We start from the raw sequence: 24,405 nt of genomic DNA on the forward strand, positions 1-24,405 counted from the left end.
CAGTGATGCAGCAATATCATTAACATTTTAAGAGAGACCATATGAGAAAAAATGTTTTCGGTTTTTAAGGCACCTAATGCAAATGACATCTGCTGGTTCAGGGTTTCTTCCTATTGCTACTTTCGCATTTTTGTTGGTGGTCAAAACAGCTGTGCTTAAAGGGATAGTTCATCCAAAAATGAAAATTTTCTCATGCCATCCCAGATGTGTGACTTTTCTTCTGCCAAACACAAACAAAGATTTTTAGAAAAATATCTCAGCTCTGTAGGTCCTCACAATGCAAGTGAATGGTGACCAGAACTTTGAAGCACCAAAATGCACATAAAGGCAACATAAAAGTATAAGACTTCAGTGGTTAAATCCATATCTTCAGAAGCGATATATAGTAGGTGTGAGAAACATCAATATTTTTAAGTCCTTTTTTTTTTTAACCATTAATTCTTCTCCCTGCCCAGTAGGAGGCACTACACTCAAAGAATGTGAATCACCAAAAACAAAAGAAGAATAATGTGAAAGTGGAGATTTATAGTAAAAACATGACTTAAATATTGATCTGTTTCTCACCCACATCTATCATATCGCTTCTGAAGATATGGATTTAACCACTGGAGTCATATGGATTACTTTTATGCAACCTTTATATGCGTTTTGGACCTTCAAAGTTCTGGCCACCATTAATTTACATTGTGAGGACAAACAGAGCGGAGATATTATTCTAAAAATCTTTTCATTTGTGTTCAGCAGAAGAACATCATACACATCTGGGATGTCATGAGGGTGAGTAAATGATGAGAGAATTAAAATTTTTGGGTGAACTACCCCTTTAAGCTGGTTATGGTAACTGCAGCGGCTCCTGACACATGATCCAAGCTTATATTTTATTGGTCATGGGATTTAATCGCCAGGCGAACAAAAAAAAAAAAACATCAGCATATACTCACCATAAAAACAACTTGCTTTGTCGGTGCGTGAATGTTCACTCTAGGTGTGAATGGCTTCATAGGAATCTATTGTTTCTATTCAAAATGTTGATTGCGGCGAATATTTGCAAAGGCCGTAAGTCTCTCCCTCACAGCCTGATAAACATTCCCATCATTAATTAAAGATGGCGCTGCTGTGAATAAGTCCATTTGACTTGGTGCTGACAAAAATCAAGAGTACAAATAAAAATTAAAAATGGACAGATAAAGAAACAGAAATATATTTGCATGTGAGAGAGAGATAGAGAGAGATAGAGAGAGAGACAGAGAGAGAGAGAGAATTGTGAGGATAGATATTATACTTTCATAAAAGGTACCATCATATGAACAATTTCATATATGATCTTTATGATCTTTCTGAGAAGGCAAACAGCAGATTAAAATGGTTTATTCAGGATATTACAGGATTTAGTTAATTACAGGATTCCATTTCTCTTACTGCCCAACATATTGAGTACAAAACTAAACAAAACATAAGTAATAAAGCATTAAGAAATTATACTGTTTTCTTTTGCTTGCTACCTTTTGCTAACCTGTAAAAACCTTGAGTCAATTTCATTTATTATAGCTAGTCAAGATGTCAAGATGGCAGCCATCCTTCAGTTATCACAGTACTGTACCTTTAAGATGGACAGCATCAGCACTGTGATAACTGAACCAGGGCAGCCTGTCACGTCAAGCAGAACCAGGGCATTAGAGCTTCTTGCATCCTCACGTCCACGTTTATTTTGGGATAACAAACATCATTCTGGATAACAAACACTGACTTCAAACATTAGTATAAACATCAGTTTTGTGTTTGACTGAGCTATAAACTGTGAAGGTTCAAAGGTAAAATACTGTGCAAAAGTCTTAGGCACATAAAAGCATTTGTCTTAAGATGGTTATTTATATCTTCAACTTTAGTGTGTCAATAGGAAATATAAATGTTAGACTCCCAAACATTACTTTTGCAAATAGAAAATATAAGAACAGAAGAACAGGGAGCCCTGCAACAGATATAATGGCCCTCACAAAGCCCCCCACTGATCATCTTGTCAGTCTGAGATTACATAAAGAGACAGAAGCAATTGAGACAGCCTAAACAGATAGAAGAACTGTGGAGAAATCTCCAAGAAGCTTGGAACATCCTATCTGCCAACAACCAAGAAAAACTGTGTCCAGGTGTACCTAGGAGAATTGGGGCTGTTTTAAAGGCAAAGGTGGTCACACCGAATATTGATTTAGCTTTTTTAAGTTTACTGGACTTTGTATGACATTAAGTGATAAATGAAAACTATTTATGTCATTATTTTTGAAGACAGCCTCACTATGCAGCATTTTTCACAAGTGCCTAAAACTTTTGCACAGTACTGTATGCCCAGGTCAAAATATATATAAAGGCTAAATAAACCTTAAATTTCCATTCTGTAGCTATTATAGGAATAAAAAAGGATTTTATTCGTAAACATAACTTACATAATAGCCTACTCTTGTTTCTACACAGAATATATCATGTAGCAGTAATAACAATACAATTATATTTTAAAATATAATTATTTACTATAAATGACACGCCATATTTTTTACTGTATAAGCGAAGACAGGCAACTACCAATCTGAGAGCAAGTGATTCAATACCTTCGTTTTGAGTTTTAATTATTCACACACACCACCCCTCTCACTTCAGGCTTGTTATGGTATCTCGGGCCCCACCTAAGCTTGGCTCTCGTTCTTTGGCTGTCCAGTTCAGTCGCTACCGCAGGCTCCTCCCACAACATCCCCGCCCTCCGTGCGAATCTCTTCTTGTAAACAACTCCATCAGCGCGTCGTTTGCCATCACAGGACAGTGGAAACGCCTGCCAAATAATTGCATAAAACACCTGCCTAACATTTCTATAGTGGCTGTTTCGGGAAAAACAGAAAGAAAAACATTTAAAGGGGTTAAAACTTGTATACATTCGCTGTTATACTGTGTTGCGTCTCCTTACGGCAAAATTTAGATGTTTAACTACAGGTTTAAATAAAGTTATTTAAGTGAGAAACAGCCGAGCAATATAACATGTAAACTACGTATTAATTTACCTAAAATAATAATAATAATAATAATAATAATAATAAATAGGTTAGAACGTCATGAGGTCTACAATAAATTAACCATAAGTTATCACAGAAAAATGCATTATGTGATCATCTTTAATATAATATCACAAGTATCGTAAATATTCTGCAAACCGTGCTGTTCAGTTGCGATGTCAAATTGTTAGATAGTCTTATATCTTGTAAGTCGTCTTATTGTACTGTACTGATGTGCGCTAACGCCCAACAACGCACACACACACCCCTCTCATGGTAAAACAACCATGCACTTCTAATGTAAAAACATAAACATTATATCAATATCACAGTCAGACACGTATGATTTGACCGATTGCAAAAGTACTTACTCGCATTTTCAACGCTGAACTCCAATGTTTACGTGAATATTTTTAATGACGCAGCAAGCCTACAGCGAACAACGTGATTGTCGCCATTTTTTGTTGTTATTGAAATCTTTAAGCCATGTGACAATAAAATAACACGCTTCCGGGTGCTGACGCTCAAAGTTCACCACTTTCTTCAGTGCAGAATGACTCAACCCATGTAGAAGGCTTGAAAAGTCGTCTGGTTTTTACATTGCGTACCCGAACTGAACTGAATTTCTTATGTTCTGACGCCACCGTAAGGCACCTATGAAATAAACGTTTAACATGGTGGTTATAGCAGACTGTATGGCTGATATCAGTGTGGTAGACGTGTACTATGTCCAAAAAAAGTTAAAGTAAACAAAAAGTGGCTTTTGAGGAATTTTTGCACCTAGGTCGTTGTCAACAAGCGTTTCCTGTCCTAAATCACATTAGTTATATGTTAATACAGTCAGTTGATTTCACAATGAGAGAATAACAGTTTTTTATTCTTCTGGAAAGATCCACTCTCTCTCTCTCTCTCTCTCTCTCTCTCTCTCTCTCTCTCTCTCTCTCTCTCTCTCTCTCTCTCTCTCTCTTTCTCTTACAGTTATATGCACTTCTGATTTCGATGGTGCGTCAAACATTCCAAATAACTTTACTACTATTATTATTTTAGTCTTGTAATGCAATAAAAATGTTAATGGAGTAAAAGGCACTTTTGATTTTATTTTCTTCCAAAACACTAAACAGCAACAAGAACTACCACCGTTTTGAGACAAAATACTTATTTGTTATTTTGAGTTTTGTTCAAGGAGATTAAATAAAAAAGTTTTTTAATAACTGTACAAAGGTGACAGGATAGTATGTGGGGTAAAAAGCCCCCCTGTTGCATGGGCTAAAGGACTCCATAAAACACACTGTGTTTCTTAAGTGGGGCGAATAGATTTGTGATAAAAAAAAAAAAAAATGTTCAAAGTTGGCTCAACTTGACTGATCCAATCACAATGAAGATTAATTTGTTTATAGAACACTTGAGATATTATGAAATGCCAAATGTGACTGAAATAAACAGAAAATGGTTAACCCTTTTCTGAAGTGGTTATTTTGAATGTTAAATTATGTTTTTGACTAATAAAACCAGTTAATTTAGATGTTATCACATGAAGCACATTTTAGGTTAGGGTACAACAGGGCAAAAGGCACAACTTAAAGGGATAGTTCACCCAAAAATACAATTATCTCATCATTTACTAACCCTCGAGAGTTTTAGAAGAATATCTCAGCTCTGTAGGTCCATACAATGCAAGTGAATAGTGGCCAGACCTTTAAAGGTCCAAAAAGCATATAAATACAGCCTAAAAGTAATCCATAAGACTCCAGTGGTTAAATCCATATCTTCACAAGCAATATGATATGATTAACACTATAAAATCTCCACTTTCACTTTCACATTTTTCTTCTTTTGTTTTTGGTGATTTGCATTCTTTGTGCATATCGCCACCTGCTGGGCAGGGAGGAGAATTAATGGTAAAAAAGGACTTAAATGTTGATCTGTTTCTCACCCACACCTATCATATTGCTTGTGAAGATATGGATTTAATCACTGGAGTTGTGTGGAATGGATTACTTTTATGCTGCTTTTATATGTTTTTTTGGACCTTCAGTATTCTGGCCACCATTCACTTGCATTGTATGGGCCTACAGAGCTGAGATATTCTTCAAAAAACATTTGTGATTTGTGTGTGTGTGTGTGTGTGTGTGAGAGAGAGAGAGAGAGAGAGAGCTCAGCAGAAGAAAGTCATACACATTTGGGATGACATGAGGGTGAGTAAATGATGAGAGAATTTTCATTTGGGTGAACTATCCCTTACTTAAAATGTGTTTCATGTGGTAACATCTAAATTAACTGGTTTTATTCAAATCAAAAATATAATTTAACATCCCTGAATTTACCTGAATACATTAGGTTAAAACAGTTTAGAACAGGTAGAAGTAGCTCTTTAAGGTAGAAATAGCAGGTTACTACTTTTTACAGTGTGTAAAGTCTACTTTCTACTTTCTGAACATAAACAGTAAATATAAAAAGTTTACATAATTTTAATTATTATTATAAATATCCTGTGTTGTGCATCAGGATAAGAAGAGAGATTGGACATACATATCGAGTTTCTGCTGTTTGTAAATTACTTTGTATGTATCGAACTGCAATTGTTTCAATCAAACACTTCAACGACTATACTCATGCGAGCAGGGTTGGGAGGGTTACCTTTGAAATGTATTCCACTACAGATTACAGAATACATGCTGTTAAATGTAATTTGTAACGTATTCCGTTAGATTACTCAAGGTCAGTAACGTATTCTAAATACTTTGGATTACTTCTTCAGCACTGGTAGATTGTCACTCTGCCAGTACAGTAAGACAAAATACACATGTTAAAAATACATTCTCTGAAAAACCTAAATATCTTATGCAGCGTTGTTTCTAAAACAAGATCAATCTAACTGATCTTGTTTTAAGGATTTTTAGATATTTTTACAGGAAAACAATACAAAAATTATTATTAAGAATATGATTTTTGCCCTAACATCAAAGGTCTTACTAGAAAAAAAGAAATTATGATTTAACGTGAATTTTCTTGATAAAAAAATATGATCGTGTCTGGTATCATGTGCATGTAAAATAGCTAGAAATAGCATTTTAGCTTAGCGTAAAGCTGACAATTTACACAAGGTTTATTTCTATTTCTTCTGCTCCAAACTTACTTCAAACTTACTTCTCTGTCTGCCCGTATGAATGTAACACATCATAAGAAAGTGTTTCACCGCTGTTCAAATGCACTTTGGATCACATCATTTATATGTATAAATGTTTTCCATCTGAAAGGACTAAATATTAAATTAAACAAATGACAATAAAATGCAAAGTAATCTCTTCAGTAATCAAAATATTTTTTGAATGTAACTGTATTCTAAATACCAATGATTTAAATTGTAACTGTAGTGGAATACAGTTACTTATATTTAGTATTTTAAATACGTATTCCCGTTACATGTATTCCGTTACTCCCCAACCCTGCAGGCGAGACAGCTTGCAGAAAATATATTTTCAGTGCGATGATTTACCAGAGGCTTTTTGAGATAGGGCGTTTATGTTTCTCCTTCACTCATTTGCAGAGAGAAGCTCACGTCTACATAAAGAGCAGTAGGCGGTGCGTCAGAGGAGGGCTACCCAATCTTAAATGAACACTTGCAAATATCTCTTTTCACCGTGGAAATAACAGTTTAATAATACGGGAGCCTGTTGGGTGGGTACGTTTGTTTGTTGTTTCTGACGCGCAACTTTTTAAAGTCGTCCTTTCGCGTGTATTTTGGATTTATTCGATTAGTAAGGTTCCCTCATTCTGCACTAGAAATCTGCTTTAACTGATCTGTAATCTCTGAATTGTAACTCAAATGCGCACTGCATCGCGAACAACGTGAATGAAGTTCGTGCAGTTTTAACGGTAGACTCATTTTTTAAACAGGTCAGTTCAGTGAGGAAATGTCCAAATTATTCCGGGCTGTTATATTGGGTCCACCAGGCTCGGGGAAGGGGACCATCTCGGAGAGGATTGCGCAAAGTTTCGGCCTGAAACATCTGTCCAGCGGAGACTTTCTTCGAGAAAACATCGCCGCGAACGCTGGTGTGTGGTTTTTACGGTTGTTTTCCTGAGCACGTCTTATTTGAGAAAAGGCTGTATATGGCGCATTCTATGATGTCAAAATGCTGTCCAGCTATGCTCACAGGGGTTTTAGACTGCCACTGTAAAAGGGGGAAACTTGATGAAATTGTATGTAAGAGGGGCGTCATTAGGGTGGAGAGTTCATGTGAGGTAAATGGGTTTAAAAGCTGCGATGCTGGCAAGACGCCACTCAACATACTGTATCTCCGTTACTGCACAGTTAAACTTCTCATTATTGTATCTAGCATTCACGAGTAACTATATAAACAGAGGACTTTTATACTATGTTTTGTTTATTCGTATACTTAGGTCTACATATTCTTTTACTAAATATTTTTAATAAAACGTATTTTTTTCCCTCTTAGTTCAAAATGTTAAGCTTACAGGATAACATTTCTTTGACAACAAGTACTGCTGTATGCTGGGTTGTGTTGCATTTGAACAAATTTCGAAGGTTGAACGTTAATTGAGCTACAAGAGTAGGCCAATTCACAGTTATTGCAAACTGAAGAATTTACATTTCTAAAATTGTTTATGTCATAGTTTGCAATGAAGTGAAATCGTGTTTTATTTTTTTTTTTAACCATACTTTGTTATGCAATGCAGACAAGGTCCTATGGATTAAATCATTAATGAATCCATGGATGTTCAAATTTAAGTCTTCAGACTCTCATGTGATGGCTTGAGTTTATGATTCATTCTCTGTTTTCTTGTTGAAAATCATATGATTCATAATTGATTTATGCCAGTTAAAGGTTGTGTGGAATGGATGGAAGAACTGAAGTTGAATTTAGTGGCAAGTACTATATGTAAATTCTAATTTGTGACTTTCTTAATGGTCATTATTGTGCTGGGGATTTCCTTTCCTTGGTGTCCGGATACGTGATAAACCTATATATATATATATATATACACTATATTGCCAAAAGTATTCGCTCACCCATCCAAATAATTGAATTCAGGTGTTCCAATCACTTCCATGGCCACAGGTGTATAAAATGAAGCACCTAGGTATGCAGACTGCTTCTACAAACATTTGTGAAAGAATGGGCCGCTCTCAGGAGCTCAGTGAATTCCAGCGTGGTACTGTGATAGGATGCCACCTGTGCAACAAGTCCAGTCGTGAAATTTCCTCGCTACTAAATATTCCACAGTCAACTGTCAGTGGTATTGTAACAAAGTGGAAGCAATTGGGAATGACAGCAACTCAGCCACGAAGTGGTAGGCCACGTAAAATGACAGAGCGGGGTCGGCGGATGCTGAGGCACATAGTGCGCAGAGGTCGCCAACTTTCTGCAGAGTCAATCGCTACAGACCTCCAAAGTTCATGTGGCCTTCAGATTAGCTCAAGAACAGTGCGTAGAGAGCTTCATGGAATGGGTTTCCATGGCCGAGCAGCTGCATCCAAGCCATACATCACCAAGTGCAATGCAAAGCGTCGGATGCAGTGGTGTAAAGCACGCTGCCACTGGACTCTAGAGCAGTGGAGACGCGTTCTCTGGAGTGACAAATCACGCTTCTCCATCTGGCAATCTGATGGACGAGTATGGGTTTGGCGGTTGCCAGGAGAACGGTACTTGTCTGACTGCATTGTGCCAACTGTGAAGTTTGGTGGAGGGGGGATTATGGTGTGGGGTTGTTTTTCAATAGCTGGGCTTGGCCCCTTAGTTCCAGTGAAAGGAACTCTGAATGCTTCAGCATACCAAGAGATTTTGGACAATTCCATGCTCCCAACTTTGTGGGAACAGTTTGGGGATGGCCCCTTCCTGTTCCAACATGACTGCGCACCAGTGCACAAAGCAAGGTCCATAAAGACATGGATGAGCGAGTTTGGTGTGGAAGAACTTGACTGGCCTGCACAGAGTCCTGACCTCAACCCGATAGAGCACCTTTGGGATGAATTAGAGCGAAGACTGCGAGCCAGGCCTTCTCGTCCAACATCAGTGTCTGACCTCACAAATGCGCTTCTGGAAGAATGGTCAAAAATTCCCATAAACACACTCCTAAACCTTGTGGAAAGCCTTCCCAGAAGAGTTGAAGCTGTTATAGCTGCAAAGGGTGGGCTGACGTCATATTAAACCCTATGAATTAAGAATGGGATGTCACTTAAGTTCATATGCGTCTAAAGGCAGATGAGCAAATACTTTTGGCAATATAGTGTATATACACACACACACACACACACACACACACACACACACATATACAGTGTTGGGGAGTAACGGAATACATGTAATGGGAATACGTATTTAAAATACAAAATATAAGTAACTGTATTCCACTACAGTTACAATTTTAGAATACAGTTACATTCAAAAAGTATTTTGATTACTGAAGAGATTACTTTGCATTTTATTTTCATTTGTTTCATTTAATATTTAGTCCTTTCAGATAGAAAACATTTATACATATAAATGATGCGATCCAAAGTGCATTTGAACAGCGGTGAAACACTTTCTTATGATGTGTTACATTCATACGAGCAGACAGAGAAGTAAGTTTGAAGTACGTTTGTAGCAGAAGAAATAGAAATAAACCTTGTGTAAATTGTCAGCTTTATGCTAAGCTAAAGCCTTTACTATTTCTAGTCATTTTACATGCACATGTTACCAGACACAATCATATTTTTTTATTGAGAAAATGCACATTGGATCATAATTTCTTTTTTTCTAGTAAGACCTTTGATATTAGAGCAAAAATCATATTCTTTATAATAAGTTTTGTATTGTTTTCCTGTAAAAATATCTAAAATCCTTAAAACAAGATCAGTTTGATTTATCTTGTTTTAGAAACAACACTGCACAAGATATTAGGTTTTTCAGTATATATATATATATATATAAACAGTGGTGTGAAAAAGTGTTTGCCCCCTTCCTGATTTCTTATTTTTTTGCATGTTTGTCACACTTAAATGTTTCAGATCATCAAACAAGTTTAAATATTAGTCAAAGATAACACAAGTAAACACAAAATGCAGTTTTTAAATGAAGGTTGTTATTATTAAGGGAAAACAAAATCCAAACCTACATGGCCCCACCTGTTAAAACATAACTTAACTGTGGTTTATCACACCTGAGTTCAATTTCTCTAGCCACACCCAGGCCTGATTACTGCCACACCTGTTCTCAATCAAGAAATCACTTAAATAGGACCTGCCTGACAAAGTGAAGTAGACTAAAAGATCTTCAAAAGCTAGACATCATGCCGAGATCCAAAGAAATTCAGGAACAAATGAGAAAGAAAGTAATTGAGATCTATCAGTCTGGAAAAGGTTATAAAGCCATTTCTAAAGCTTTGGGACTCCAGAGAACCACAGTGAGAGCCATTATCCACAAATGGCGAAAACATGGAACAGTGGTGAACCTTCCCAGGAGTGCCCGGCCGACCAAAATTACCCCAAGAGTGCAGCGACGACTCATCCAAGAGGTCACAAAAGACCCCACAACAACATCCAAAGAACTGCAGGCCTCACTTGCCTCAGTTAAGGTCAGTGTTCATGACTCCACCATAAGAAAGAGACTGGGCAAAAATGGCCTGCATGGCAGAGTTCCAAGACGAAAACCACTGCTGAGCAAAAAGAACATTAAGGCTCGTCTCATTTTTGCCAGAAAACATCTTGATGATCCCCAAGACTTTTGGGAAAATACTCTGTGGACTGACGAGACAAAAGTTGAACTTTTTGGAAGGTGTGTGTCCCATTACATCTGGCATAAAAGTAACCCCGCATTTCAGAAAAAGAACATCATACCAACAGTAAAATGTAGTGGTAGTGTGATGTCTGGGGCTGTTTTGCTGCTTCAGGACCTGGAAGACTTGCTGTGATAAATGGAACCATGAATTCTGTTGTCTATCAAAAAATCCTGAAGGAGAATGGCCGGCCATCTGTTCGTGACCTCAAGCTGAAGCGAACTTGGGTTCTGCAGCAGGACAATGATCCAAAACACACCAGCAAGTCCACCTCTGAATGGCTGAAGAAAAACAAAATGAAGACTTTGGAGTGGCCTAGTCAAAGTCCTGACCTGAATCCTATTGAGATGCTGTGGCATGACCTTAAAAACGCAGTTCATGCTCAAACCCTCCAATGTGGCTGAATTACAACAATTCTGCAAAGATGAGTGGGCCAAAATTCCTCCACAGCGCTGTAAAAGACTCATTGCAAGTTATCGCAAATGCTTGATTGCAGTTGTTGCTGCTAAGGGTGGCCCAACCAGTTATTAGGTTTAGGGGGCAATCACTTTTTCACACAGGGCCATGTAGGTTTGGATTTTGTTTTCCCTTAATAATAACAACCTTCATTTAAAAACTGCATTTTGTGTTTACTTGTGTTATCTTTGACTAATATTTAAACTTGTTTGATGATCTGAAACATTAAAGTGTGACAAACATGCAAAAAAATAAGAAATCAGGAAGGGGGCAAACACTTTTTCACACCACTGTGTATATATATTACACACACACACTCACAGAGTTGGGAGGATTACTTTTGAAATGTATTCCACTACAGATTACAGAATACATGCTGTTAAATGTAATTTGTAACATATTCCGTTAGATTACTCAAGGTCAGTAACGTATTCTAAATACTTTGGATTACTTCTTCAGCACTAGTAGATTTTTTTCACTTGTTTTGACTATAAAAACTCTGCCAGTACAGTAAGACAAAATACACATGTTAAAAATACATTCACTGAAAAACCTAAATATCTTATGCAGTGTTGTTTCTAAAACAAGATCAATCAAATTTGTTTGAAGGATTTTTAGATATTTTTACAAGAAAACAATACAAAAAATATTATTAAGAATATTATTTTTGCCCTAATATCAAAGGTCTTACTAGAAAAAAAGAAATTATGATCCAACGTGAATTTTCTTGATAAAAAAATATGATCGTGCCTAGCTTAGCGTAAAGCTGACAATTTACACAAGGTTTATTTCTATTTCTTCTGCTCCAATCTTACTTCAAACTTACTTCACTGTCTGCTCTTGTGAATGTAACACATCTTAAGAAAGTGCTTCACCGCTGTTCAAATGCACTTTGGATCACATCATTTGTATGTATACATTTTTCCATCTGAAAGGACTAAATATTAAATGAAACAAATGACAATAAAATGCAAAGTAAACTCTTCAGTAATCAAAATACTTTTTGAATGTAACTGTATTCTAATTACCAATGATATATGATGTATGATATATATATATATATATATATATATATATATATATATATATATAAGCTTCCTAAAAACATTTAAAGCTATATAGCTTTGATGATTAATATGAAACACATCTGTGTTCCGTGTATTGCTATTGTCTTTACTGTTTTTACAGAGGCTGGTGTTCTGGCTAAGACGTATATAAAAAAAGGCTTGCTGTTGCCTGACCATGTTATGACCCGCCTTCTTCTGCCTAGACTGGAGGAGATAACCACATACAGTTGGGTTCTGGATGGTATGTGTAGAAATTTCGAAAACTTGGCAGCAAGACATTTTTGTTGTATAACAAATATAGAGACATAATAGGTTTTTAGTACAGTAGGTATTTGGTCTACAATTGCAACATTTAAATTGCATTTTCAAAACTTTTACTAAGCTCCAAGATCCAGAAAGCCTGTCCATTGATGGCAGTTTACTAAATCCAAATATTAACCAAGTTTCAGACCAGTGTAGATGTAAAGGACATTTTCCACTGAAATGGGGTTTTTAATCTAGGGCTAGGCAAAATGTCTTTACGGGAAATAAAACTTTCATTTCTGCATTTAGCAGAAACCCAAAACGGTCAGTAGTGGGTGTGAAATTGTTGAACTTGAGGAAGTAAACCAAGAGCATTTAAAGTAATACAGTATGTAATGTTGCCTGTTTTCGATTTATCTATTTTTTTTAAATTATTTTTTAATTTTTATTTTTTGTGTGGATTTTCTCCACTTTTCTCCTCAATTTGGAATGCCCAATTCCCAATGCGCTCTAAGTCCTTATGGTGGCGTAGTGGCTCGCCTCAATCCGGGTGGTGGAGAACGAATCTCAGTTGCCTCTGGGTCTGAGACTGTCAATCCGCGCATCTTATCACGTGGCTTTTTGTGCGCGTTACCGCGGACACCTGGTGTGTGTGTATTCTCTGCGGCATCCACGCACAATTGGTTGCTTAGGAAGCCTGACTGGAGTCACTCAGCATGCCCTGGATTCAAACTTGCGACTCAAGTTGTGGTAGTCAGCGTCTTTACTTGCTGAGCTACACAGGCCCCTTCAATTTATCTATTGATTACTGAGTGAGCTGTGAGATCAGAAAGTGTGCAACTAAGTCAAAATGATTGAAGCAAGTGTTTCTTTTGTTTCAGGACTGTACAAAAAGCTCTGATCCTACTTAAAGTTATATATTAAGTGAATTCATGGCTAATGCGAGCATATGATCCTGGTATGTGATGCATAAACACAATATCACTGCACCCAATGAGTGTTACACCCGCAGCGCCTGCCATCTCCCCCGGACGCTGCCAGAGGTCGCCATCACCTGAGTTTTAACATTTGACGAACTACATTTCCCATAATCCTCCTGTCAGACTGATTACTTTTCCACCTGTATCACATTTAACCCTGTCTATTTAAGTTCCCAGTTTCCATGCATTCAATGCTAAGTCTCGTTTTCATAGTCTACAATTCTGAGCGTTATTACTATCATTGATTACCCTGTGTTTGACTCCTGCCTGTTCTCCGAATTCCCCAGCCTTCTTATGAGTGTTTTGGATTTACTGCCTGTTTATTGGATTACCCCTCTGCCTATCGGACTTACTTTGTTTGCCTTTCTGGACTGCCTATCTGTGTACTGATCCCTTGCCTGCCTTTGTTTTTGCTCTTTGTTTTGTTACTTTGTTTTTACTATTTATTTGCCTTATTAAACTGCACATGGATCTTAACACTACTGGCCTGGCATCTTTGCTACAGAACACTTCGCCAAACCTAGATCCAGCAGCTTTTCAACAGTTACACAAGGTTGTTTCAGCGCATGCAGCCATGATGACTAGTCACCATCAGCAGCTGTGCAAGCTCACATTCATCATGGAAGAACTCTTCAAATCTGATCGAGGATTTCTGTTACAATGTAAACTTTTTCTGTCACAACTACCTCACATGTATCCCAACAATGAAGCTCGTGTCTCCTTCATTATATCACTGCTGTCAGGCAAAGCACTAGACTGGGTTACGGCAGTTTGGAGTCAAGAAAACATCTTAAAGCGTTCTTTGTCTCACTTCCTAACTCACATGCGGGAAGTTTTTGAGCAATCCGAGGGTGGTAAGGACCCTGGAGAAATTCTGTTGTGTCTAAAGCAGAATAATAAGTCAGCCGGTGAATTTGCTTTATCATTCCGCACACTAGCAGCACAAACCGTGTGGGTGGAGGATACATTAAAACTGTTGTTCCGTAAAGGACTAAACCCTGACCTTCAAACAGAACTAGCTTGTCGTAATGAGGGAAGATCTCTGGATGAATTCAAACTCACCATTCCCCTGGACAACCTGATCAAAGCCCGTCGTCCAGTCAGCTCTCTACAATCACTTCCTTCTGACATCGCTGCTACCAGTCTTCACGAGCCCATACAAGTGGGTCGTTCCTCCCTCACCACCGAAGAGTGACAACGCCGTCTCAGAGAGAGACTTTGTATCTACTGCGGACAGTTGGGACATTTAATGGCTGCCTGCCCTGCTCGCCCCCGTAGGAAGGGGGGCGTGATGGTGAGTTTTGAATTTTCAAAACTGAACAGCAGATGTCAGCCATCTTAGAATCTGGGACTGATGGTGATTTCATTGACCTGGCCCTCGCCACGAATCTAAGAGAGCCTTTTGTCCCTTGTGTCCCTCCATTACATGTCGCAGCACTAGACGGACGACCCCTGGGCTCCGGCAAGATTCAGCAGAGAACTCGACCCATTCATCTCCAAGTTGGACTCTTTCATCATGAGGAAATTCAGTTCCTGGTCACTCACTCTCCAAAAAACCCGATTGTTCTTGGTTTACCATGGCTGAGACTTCACAACCCTGAGATTTACTGGAGAGATGGACAAATTACTCAGAGTACCTCCTGTTTCCAGTCTTGCCTCAACCTCCTTGAACCCATCTCTCTCCCTTCCGTAAGTACCACGACTATCCTCCCAGAAAAGGAGATGTCGACCCTGCCACAGTGTTATTCGGATCTCCAGGAGGCATTCAGGAAAGCTAAAGCTACCCAACTTCCTCCTCACTGTTCCTGTGACTGTGCTATTGACCTTTTGCCAGGCTCCTCTCCTCCATGCAGACAAATTTACCCCTTATCTGAGCCAGAGACTAAAGCTATGGAAGAATACATAGCAGAAACCCTAGAAAGGGTTTCATTCAACCCTCCACCTCTCCAGCTTCGGCAGCTTTCTTCTTCGTAGGAAAGAAGGACTGGGGTCTTCGTCCATGCATTGACTATCGAGGCCTGAACTCTGTCACCATCAAGTATCGCTACCTCCTTCCTCTGGTACCACCTGCACTAGAGTAGTTAAGAAACACCAAAATCTGCACTAAGCTGGATCTTCATAATGCCTACAATTTGATCTGCATCCGGGAGGGGGATGAATTGAAAACGGCCTTCTCTACACACACTGGCCACTATGAATATCAGGTGATGCCTTTCGGACTTTCCAATAGTCCTTCTGTCTTCCAAGCCTTCGTGAATGACATTTTCCATGACATTATTGGCAAGTGGGTTCTAGACTACATTGACATCCTTATATTATCGCCTTCCTTCGATGAACACGTTCAACATGTCAGAGTGGTACTCAACCGTCTTATTCAACATCAGCTTTACGCCAAGATGGAGAAATGTGAGTTCCACCAGTCCACCATCTCCTTCCTGGGGTATATCATCTCCCCTGAGGGGGTTGCCATGGCCTCTTCCAAAGTACAAGCGGTACTGCTGTGGCCCTTACCGGTGTCTATTAAGGAACTACAACACTTCCTCGGCTTTGCCAACTTCTACCGACATTTCATTCGAGGTTTCAGCTCCGTAGCTGTCCCACTCACCTCTCTGCTCCGTGGTAAAGCCCAAAAATTAAACTGGACACCTTCCGCCCGTCAAGCCTTTGATCTTAAGTGTCGCTTCACTACTGCCGCTATTCTCCATCCTGATCCCTCTCGACCGGTACTCTCCCAGTGACCAGGGTCTCCTGTTAAACTCCATCCCTGTGCATTCTACTTGCACAAGTTATCTTCGGCCGAGAGAAACTACGATGTCGGCAATCAAGAACTCTTGGCCATGAAAATGGATTTCAAGGAGTGCAGACACTGGCTAGAGGGAGCTCACCATCCATTTCTGGTGATTATGGATCATCGTAACCTAGAATATATTCAATCGGCCAAGCGCCTAAATCCTCGTCAAGCCTGATGGTCTCTTCTCCAAATTCGACTTCACCATCACCTTTCGACCTGGGTCTAAGAACACCAAGGGTGATGCTCTGTCCTGCATTTATGATTCCTCTAGTGACAACAACCCTGTGACTTCCATCATCCCACCTACTCTCATTGTTGCTCCTGTACAATGGGATATCATGGCTGATATTACCCAAGCTCAGAACCAAGAACCCACTCCTGCTGGCTGCCCTCCTGACAAAGTCTTTGTCCCCAGTTCCTTACAGAACAGGTTTCTTCAGTGGATTCAAGACTCAGCCTGCTCGGGACATCCAGGCACTCAAGCTACATGCAGGTTAGTGCAAAATCGGTTTTGGTGGGAAAACCTAGCCACTGAAGTAGCCGACTATGTTAAAAACTGCAATATGTGTGCCACCACCAAATCTCTTCAACAGCACCTCTTCCTGCCCCTCGACATCCTTTGTCCCATATTGCAATGGACTTCGTCAGGGATCTACCCAACTCGCAGGGTTTCACTACCATCCTAACCGTGGTGGATTGATTCTCTAATGCCTGTAGATTCATCCCTCTGCCCAAACTTCCTTCATCCATGGAATGTGCAGAGAGCCTGTTTCATTACGTCTTCCGCCTTTATGGCCTTCCTGAGGACATTGTCTCCGACCGTGGTCCCCAGTTCACCTCCCGAGTCTGGTCCACATTCTTCAAATTACTCAATGTCAACGTGAGTCTAACTTCTGGTTATCACCTTCAATCTAATGGTCAAGTTGAACGGCTAAACCAGGACCTGGGTAAATTCCTCCGAGCCTACTGTCAAGTCAACCAACACGACTAGAACCGTTTCCTACCCTGGGCTGAATATGCTCAGAACTCTCTGTTCAAACTACCACCGGAACCACACCGTTCAAATGCATCTTAGGGTTTCAACCACCACTCTTTCCCTGGTCCGGGGAACTTTTTGATGCTCCATTTTTGACGTTCTGGACCCTGAACTCATCACTGAGTTTCACCGCAGTTTCCCTCATCAACCCGCTCCCAGAGGTTGAGGTAGACCCCGACGTACACAACCTCATGTCAGGAGCCGTTCGCGGCGGGGGGGGCTCTGTTACACCCGCAGTGCCTGCCATCTCCCCCGAACGCCGCCAGAGGTCGCCATCACCTGAGTTTTAACATTTCACGAACTACATTCCCCATAATCCTCCAGTCAGACTGATTACTCTTCCACCTGTATCACATTTAAACCTGTCTATTTAAGTTCCCAGTTTCCACGCATTTAACGCGAAGTCTTGTTTGCCTAGTCTACAATTCTGAGTGTTATTACTATCATTGATTACCCTGTGTTTGACTCCTGCCTGTTCTCTGAATTCTCCAGCCTTCTTGTGAGTGTTTTGGATTTACTGCCTGTTTATTGGATTACCCCTCTGCCTATCGGACTTACTTTGTTTGCCTTCCTGGACTGCCTATCTGTGTACTGATCCCTTGCCTGCCTTTGTTTTTGCTCTTTGTTTTGTTTTTACTATTTATTTGCCTTATTAAACTGCACATGGATCTTAACACTACTGCCCTGGCGTCTTCGCTACAACAAGGACCTAGAATTGCAAAACGACTCTTTTTGACATGTATGCATGTTACATAGCAGCAACACATTGAAACATAGTAGTTTAAATTTTTTTTAAAAAGTAGATTATTTGTAACATTTAAGTAAAATGTTATATTAAATCAAAGGCAGTGTATTAGCTTATGGCGTGAATAATTCAGTAGTATTTAGCTAAGAAGTTAGCATTTAAATACACATTCAGATTTAGGCCTGTGTTTTAGTTTTTTGAAGTAGCATTTCTGTGCATTTACCTCCCTTTCAGGGTTCCCTCGAACTTTAACTCAGGCTGAAGCCCTGAACAGTGCCTGTGATCTGGATGTAGTCATCAACCTCAACATCCCTCTGGAAACACTGAAGGATAGGCTGTGTCATCGCTGGATACACCCATCTAGTGGGAGAGTCTACAATATGCACTTCAATCCACCCCGCGTTCAGGTAAACATCTGTTGTATTTCAGACAGAGATGGGATATTAAACTGTTCCCACATTAAAACTGACTATCAGAATTAGGGCTGCACAATTAATCTAAAAATCTAAAATAAATATTAATAACCGAGACTGCAATATCAGCTGCCACATTAACTAATTGTGAATTACAGCAGTCAATTTAGGTCTTCTCTCGCTGTCAAAATTTTATATTTACAATGTACTGATTTTCCATTGTGTGCAACAATGTAATGCCAAATTAGAAGCATTTAAACTATCCTTTCGGGCATATCGGTAATCAATAATTATAATTAAAATATCAAGGGAAATAATCGACAAATGATTTGTCATAATCGTGCAGCCTTAATCAGAAGAGCGTGTTTTGTTGCCTCTTATAACATTGTATATATACAATACATTTTTTTCATTTTGATTTTATGAAGGTGCACTTCATTTAATTTTGCAAATTAAAAGTTTTACACAATTTTACATTTGAGCGTGTCACCATCTCATGGGTGCGGCTATGTTGACAACACATGACAACCTGTGTCATTGTGTTACTACCACTAACAATGACAATAACATGTTTACTTTATATAGCACTTTCAGACAATACTTAAACATAAAAGTAAACAAAACATGCAAACCAAACATAGTCAAGAGTGCTGGTATTGATCAGCAGGAGTATAATCCATCAGACAGTCCAAACAGAATGAGTGCAAGTGGAATTATAAAATGTCCCTGAAAAAAAAAAAAAAAAAAGTCCCTTCTGGAGCGATGAAAACAAACCGCTACGACCTGCAGCTCTCATGATGCGAACCACGGAGGAACGGTGCAACATCAAGTGCCAAGCGAGAACACAAGACGGTCTCGGTCACCAGAGAGTTTGCGAGTCGCAGCAGTTCTGTTACAGTCCAGTGTGCACTAATGAAAATTCATTTGAATTGAATCAAAGAATGTCCGTTACACAGATGTGGGTAGTATGAGATGGAGAAAAACACAGACTAAAGTAACAAAACAGTACATAAACATCTTGGTGTAAAGGCGCAACAGTTAGTAAACTTTGTGAATTCATGACAAAAGGTGTCAGTATAAAATCCAAAACCACTGGAATATTTTGGACAAGTAAGAGCCAGATTAAAAAGTACTAATGCGCATTTAGTCATTTTGTTTATGTCGTCTTGGACTTGCCAACTAGAGGCGTGATGCAGCATCATTCAAACGCAACAGTTTTCAGTTACCAATGCCATTGTAGAAACTCAGCACTCACAATCAGCCATGATTAATTTAATCCATGAGTGAAAGTGTCCAATAACCGGGCGCTTACTGAGATTTAAGCGAGTAGTATTCAGCTTGTCATGTGATCATAACATTGCTGCCCCCATGAGGGGACCCTCTCCATCTAGAATAAAACAGCTTTTATAAAGTTAATGTAATACCTGGAGTCTTCATCTCATGTGAGTGCTGATGATTTTAAACATATGTTTCAAAATTACTATTGAATTGTTTAGGAGTAAAATGTTTTTAATGAGGAAAAAATGACTGAATGCACTTAAGTAAAAGCTGCACGGCAGCAGTGTTCAATCCTACTCCAGGAGGTCCACCTAGTTTCTACTGGCTAATTAAGGTTTTAAAGCATGATTTACACCGTTCAATTATGAAGAAATCAAAGACATTTACACAGCAAGAAGAAACACTGTGGCTAATATTTTAAAAATCAAATAATATATCGGTCCATCTTGCAATATGTTCTATAGATAACACAATATAATATTAGGCTTATATTTTATACATGTATTTTGCAGGGAAATTAAAAGTGTATTTAAAGGAATAATCTGGGTTCAATACAAGGTAAACTCAATCGACAGCTGTAACAAGCTTCGGGAAAGGAGGAAGCGGGAACTGGATTAACAATTAACAAGACTTTAATCAACACAAACACTGAACTGAAACCATGGCTCCGCATTTCCTGAAACTCTGTAATCTCCTCCTTTTCTGTTATATGATGCCGCATATGTAGATTTGTATAGTAACTTGTAACCATTACTAATGTTTGGAATTGTACGAATGCTTGAACCTGCATTACTTTGATTTCACAATGCACGTGAACTAATCTCAGAGCGCCGCCATGAGCATGCACACAGATCAGCGCGTCACCGGTTTATTCTGAATCACACACAGACCATGTTTATCTGTCTATAAATCACAGCCTCTTGTGGATTAATAATCGCATATGACCAACTCGCCATTTTGATGTTATTTTGATTAATTGTGCTGCCCTGAAAGATCCTGAAATTAGTCTACTGATGCGCTCTTTATGAAACTTAATGGCCAAATTAAAGCACATTCAAATCATTGCGATATTCATGATATTGGTCAATTTTACATCTGCAGCAAAATGATCTTGATTATATCGTTAACATTCTATATATCACCCAGCCCTAACTGAAACATAACAACAGACGTCAACACACACACACACACACACACACACACACTCCGCTCCATGTCTCTCTCTCTCTCTCTGGTGTACCTGACTCCTCCTTTATCTCTCCCGCTGATTGGGCAACTCCAGCACCGGGCGTGCATCCTCTCGGCCCGGCCACACCCTCCTCGTCACAACAGCATTTGTGGCATAATGTTGATTTACCACAAAAAATAACTTGTCACATACCCACATTGGTATGGCCGGGGAAACCTCCGGTCTGACTTACTCCCCCCCCCCCCCCCCCCTTCCTGAAAGGGAGGAGTTGCCCCTTCGGCCATTCTGTCGCTGGCTGGTCTTCCCCACCTCAGAGAGAGAGAGAGAGAGAGAGAAATAAAACGTTGTTCTTTGTCTCCTGTGGGCATGCCGCCCACCCAGTTCTCAGCCACTCCTCCACCCCCTGGCAGATGACAGTGGGCTCCTCCGTCCCCTGGCGGCCGGCAGCGGGTCCTCCGTCCCCTGGCGGATGGCAGCGGCGAGTTCTCCCAGATAGCGTGCTCTTCCTCCCTTCTCGGGTTTCAGCACCAGTGTAACAAGGTTTAGGAAAGGAGGAAGCAGGAACGGATTAAGAATTAACAAGACTTTAATCAACACAAATGCTGAACCGAAACACACAGCTGTGTGTGTGTGTACGTGTGTCTCTGTCTCTCTCTCTCTCTGGCATCCCTGGCTCCTCATTTATCTCTCCTGCTGATTGGGCAACTCGGCACCAGGTGTGCATCCTCTTGGCCCGGCCACACCCTCCTCCTCACAACAGCATTTGTGGCATAATGTTGATTACCACAAAAAATAATCTTGACATGTCCGTCCTTTTCTTTAAAAAATGCAAAAATCTGGGTTACAGAGAGGCACTTACAATAGAAGTGAATGGTACCAATTTTTTTTGAGGGTTTAAAGACAGAAATATAAAGCTTGTAATTTTATAAAAGCACTTGCATGAATTCTTCTGTTAAAAATCATGTATTATTTGAGCTGTAAAGTTGTTAATTTTCATTTTAGGGTTTGTTGACATTACAAAGTCATGGAAACAAAGTCGTAAAATTGGCTGTACACAAAGGTTTGTAAGCACTAAATTCATGTTAACACGTATATTGTTTACGTCTTGTGGCTATACTTTTGGAATAGTAAGTATTTTAATGTTTACTGATTGGCCCTATTGACTTCCATTGTAAGTGCCTCGCTGGAACCCAGATTTTGTCTTTTTTTTTTTTTTTCTGTAAAGTGTGCTTAAAGTGATATGGGAGAGTGACTTCATTGTGTCAGAGATGTCACTTTACTCACAGCTGATTGGTTCAATATCTGTTAGCGATCTGTTAGCCGTGGAGAGTAAGTTACTATGGTGATGTACACCGGTAAAAGCTGACCCACCTTCATGGTACCTGCATGACGCAAACTAAACTGAAACTTAACTGGATAGCCTCCTAAACCGGCTTCTTGGTATAGGCCCCAGGTGTGTTAGAGTAGGGTTGAAACTAAACTTGGCAGGACGGTAGATCTCTAGGAGTAGTATTGAGTTCCCCTGCTGATCAAGTTTATTTTCCAAAACTCTTGGAAGAAGATTGATTGTTTGGTGATTCCTAGATGATTCTTGTGGCAGTTATTCCCACATCATTTCATGTTGATGTACTACACAACCCCTCAACAGTTTTGCTAATTCTCTGTTGTGTTTACAGGGGCTAGATGACATCACAGGAGAGCCACTGATACAACAGGAGGATGACAGACCAGAGGCATTGGTTGCCAGACTGAGACACTACAAAGATATTGCCAAACCTGTCATAGACTTATATAAGTAAGTACATTTCATATTCACAGGAATGGACTTGTATTTTGGACACAAACCAAAACATACCCAGTGTGTTATTTCTGTCCATTGTATATACAAAAAAGGAAAAAAAACAAGTATTTAAAGCTGACTCTCCATTGCCTTTTCATTTGCAATCATACATGTTAAAAAGGATGACAGAAAGCCTTGTTCTAACAGAATTTGCATTAAATGTACATTTGAAGGGCTAAAGGCATCCTATACACATTCTCGGACACAGAGACAGATCGTATCTGGCCGAACATCAACACACTGCTCAGCACTAAGATTCCAACCCTCCAATCAGATGCTCGGTGTGCCTCAACTCACTCTGAAATCCTCTGACAGTCTCTTATCCAAGAGAACAACATGGCTTCATCTCAGAGGGGTTACTTATTAACTTCTTCGATTTCCAAAGATTCCATACTAGTCTTTTTTTTTTTTTTTTTATCTCAGATTTTCTAGTGTGCATAGCGCAAACTTTGTTTATTTCAGGTCTTACAGATACTGTATATCATAAATGTAACTTTTCTATTTTTATCCGATTGAAGCTGGAAGCTGCGAATCAGTCAGGGTAAAATGCATCTTATGCCTTACTGTAATTAATGGTGTTTTTGGCCCCTAGATTTTTAAAAAAGAACCCAGTGAGGCACCAGGTGAGAGGAGCACACAAAATTATTGTTTCCATGCATCCTTGTGAAATGCACCAAATTTTAAATCGAGGTTGTGATTGTATCACATGCATAGAGCCACACTGAACTGTTCAAGCATTCCAGGTAGATTTTAGCAAGATTTAAGATAATGATCTTTTCTATTTCTGTAAAGGACTTTACTCCTATAATTTCTGTCTGTGGATTTGCCTAGCTTACATATTTCATGGTGAAATAATTTAACAACACTATCCTAATATTGAACAGCATTAAAGTTTGAATGTTACAAATATTTGTATGTGCTGAACAAGCTATATACTCCAAATATGTCACATACTGTATATGCGTTGAGCAAATGTCTTCATGTTTTAAAATTAAATGAAATGTTAATGTGAGGTCACAATTACTCAAGATGAAATTGCTGTTGTGAACACCTAGTCTTATTCTTTGAGACACACTGAGATATATATATATTTTTTGGAAACGCATCTATATAACTATAATGTTATGAAATATCCTATATCATAACAAACAGTCTGTAAGCGCCGCCTGTTATATATATATTTTTTTTCTTAGGGGACATAATAAATGGTTTACTTAATCATTGTGCTTTTAGGAGCCATTACTAAGAGAACCTTTGTCACAGAATTAATGATGTTCCAAGATCATATATTTTAACCACGTGTAATATAACAATGAATGTTTTCAACCAGAACAACAGTAGCATCTTTACTTTATCCAGATGATTAATGCACTAATATTTTACCATAAACCACAGATTCAATTACAGCCTTGCGTGGCTCTGGGTGCCACCTGTCCCAAAAAACAAAGATAGGCCCAAGGATTTCGCACTCCGTATGTTAGGTACATGTAACTTTATATGTATAAAAAAAATGTCTCTGTTTACTTTGCCATTCAGTCTTCTCCCTCTCT

The 24,405-nt window shown here is 39.2% G+C and overlaps 1 protein-coding gene across 4 annotated transcripts; it reads left to right on the forward strand.

The window, feature by feature from the left end:
- The first annotated feature begins 6,567 nt into the window (after positions 1 to 6,567).
- Positions 6,568 to 24,076, forward strand: LOC127446344 (adenylate kinase 4, mitochondrial-like). 4 transcript variants are annotated; one of them, XM_051707205.1, is made up of 6 exons: positions 6,568 to 6,713; positions 6,933 to 7,091; positions 12,462 to 12,581; positions 18,370 to 18,542; positions 22,692 to 22,810; positions 23,029 to 24,076. In XM_051707205.1, exons 2-6 carry the CDS (start codon positions 6,950 to 6,952, stop codon positions 23,165 to 23,167), a joined length of 693 nt encoding a protein of 230 aa, XP_051563165.1. In that variant the 5' UTR covers positions 6,568 to 6,713; positions 6,933 to 6,949; the 3' UTR covers positions 23,168 to 24,076. The 4 variants fall into 4 exon arrangements, with proteins under 4 accessions (XP_051563165.1, XP_051563164.1, XP_051563163.1 ...); XM_051707204.1 differs by having other exon boundaries at positions 6,575 to 6,717; XM_051707203.1 differs by having other exon boundaries at positions 6,601 to 7,091.
- The last annotated feature ends 329 nt before the right edge of the window (positions 24,077 to 24,405 follow it).

Source organism: Myxocyprinus asiaticus, chromosome 9 (assembly GCF_019703515.2).
Source record: "Myxocyprinus asiaticus isolate MX2 ecotype Aquarium Trade chromosome 9, UBuf_Myxa_2, whole genome shotgun sequence".
Classification (NCBI taxonomy): Eukaryota; Metazoa; Chordata; class Actinopteri; order Cypriniformes; family Catostomidae; genus Myxocyprinus; species Myxocyprinus asiaticus.

Coding starts and splice junctions, on each gene's coding strand:
- LOC127446344 (XM_051707205.1), top strand. CDS start 6,950: ATGTCCAAATTATTCCGGGCTGTTATATTGGGTCCACCAGGCTCGGGG. Junction 18,543..22,691: donor TCAATCCACCCCGCGTTCAG/GTAAACATCTGT, acceptor TTGTGTTTACAG/GGGCTAGATGACATCACAGG. Junction 22,811..23,028: donor CCTGTCATAGACTTATATAA/GTAAGTACATTT, acceptor GTACATTTGAAG/GGCTAAAGGCATCCTATACA.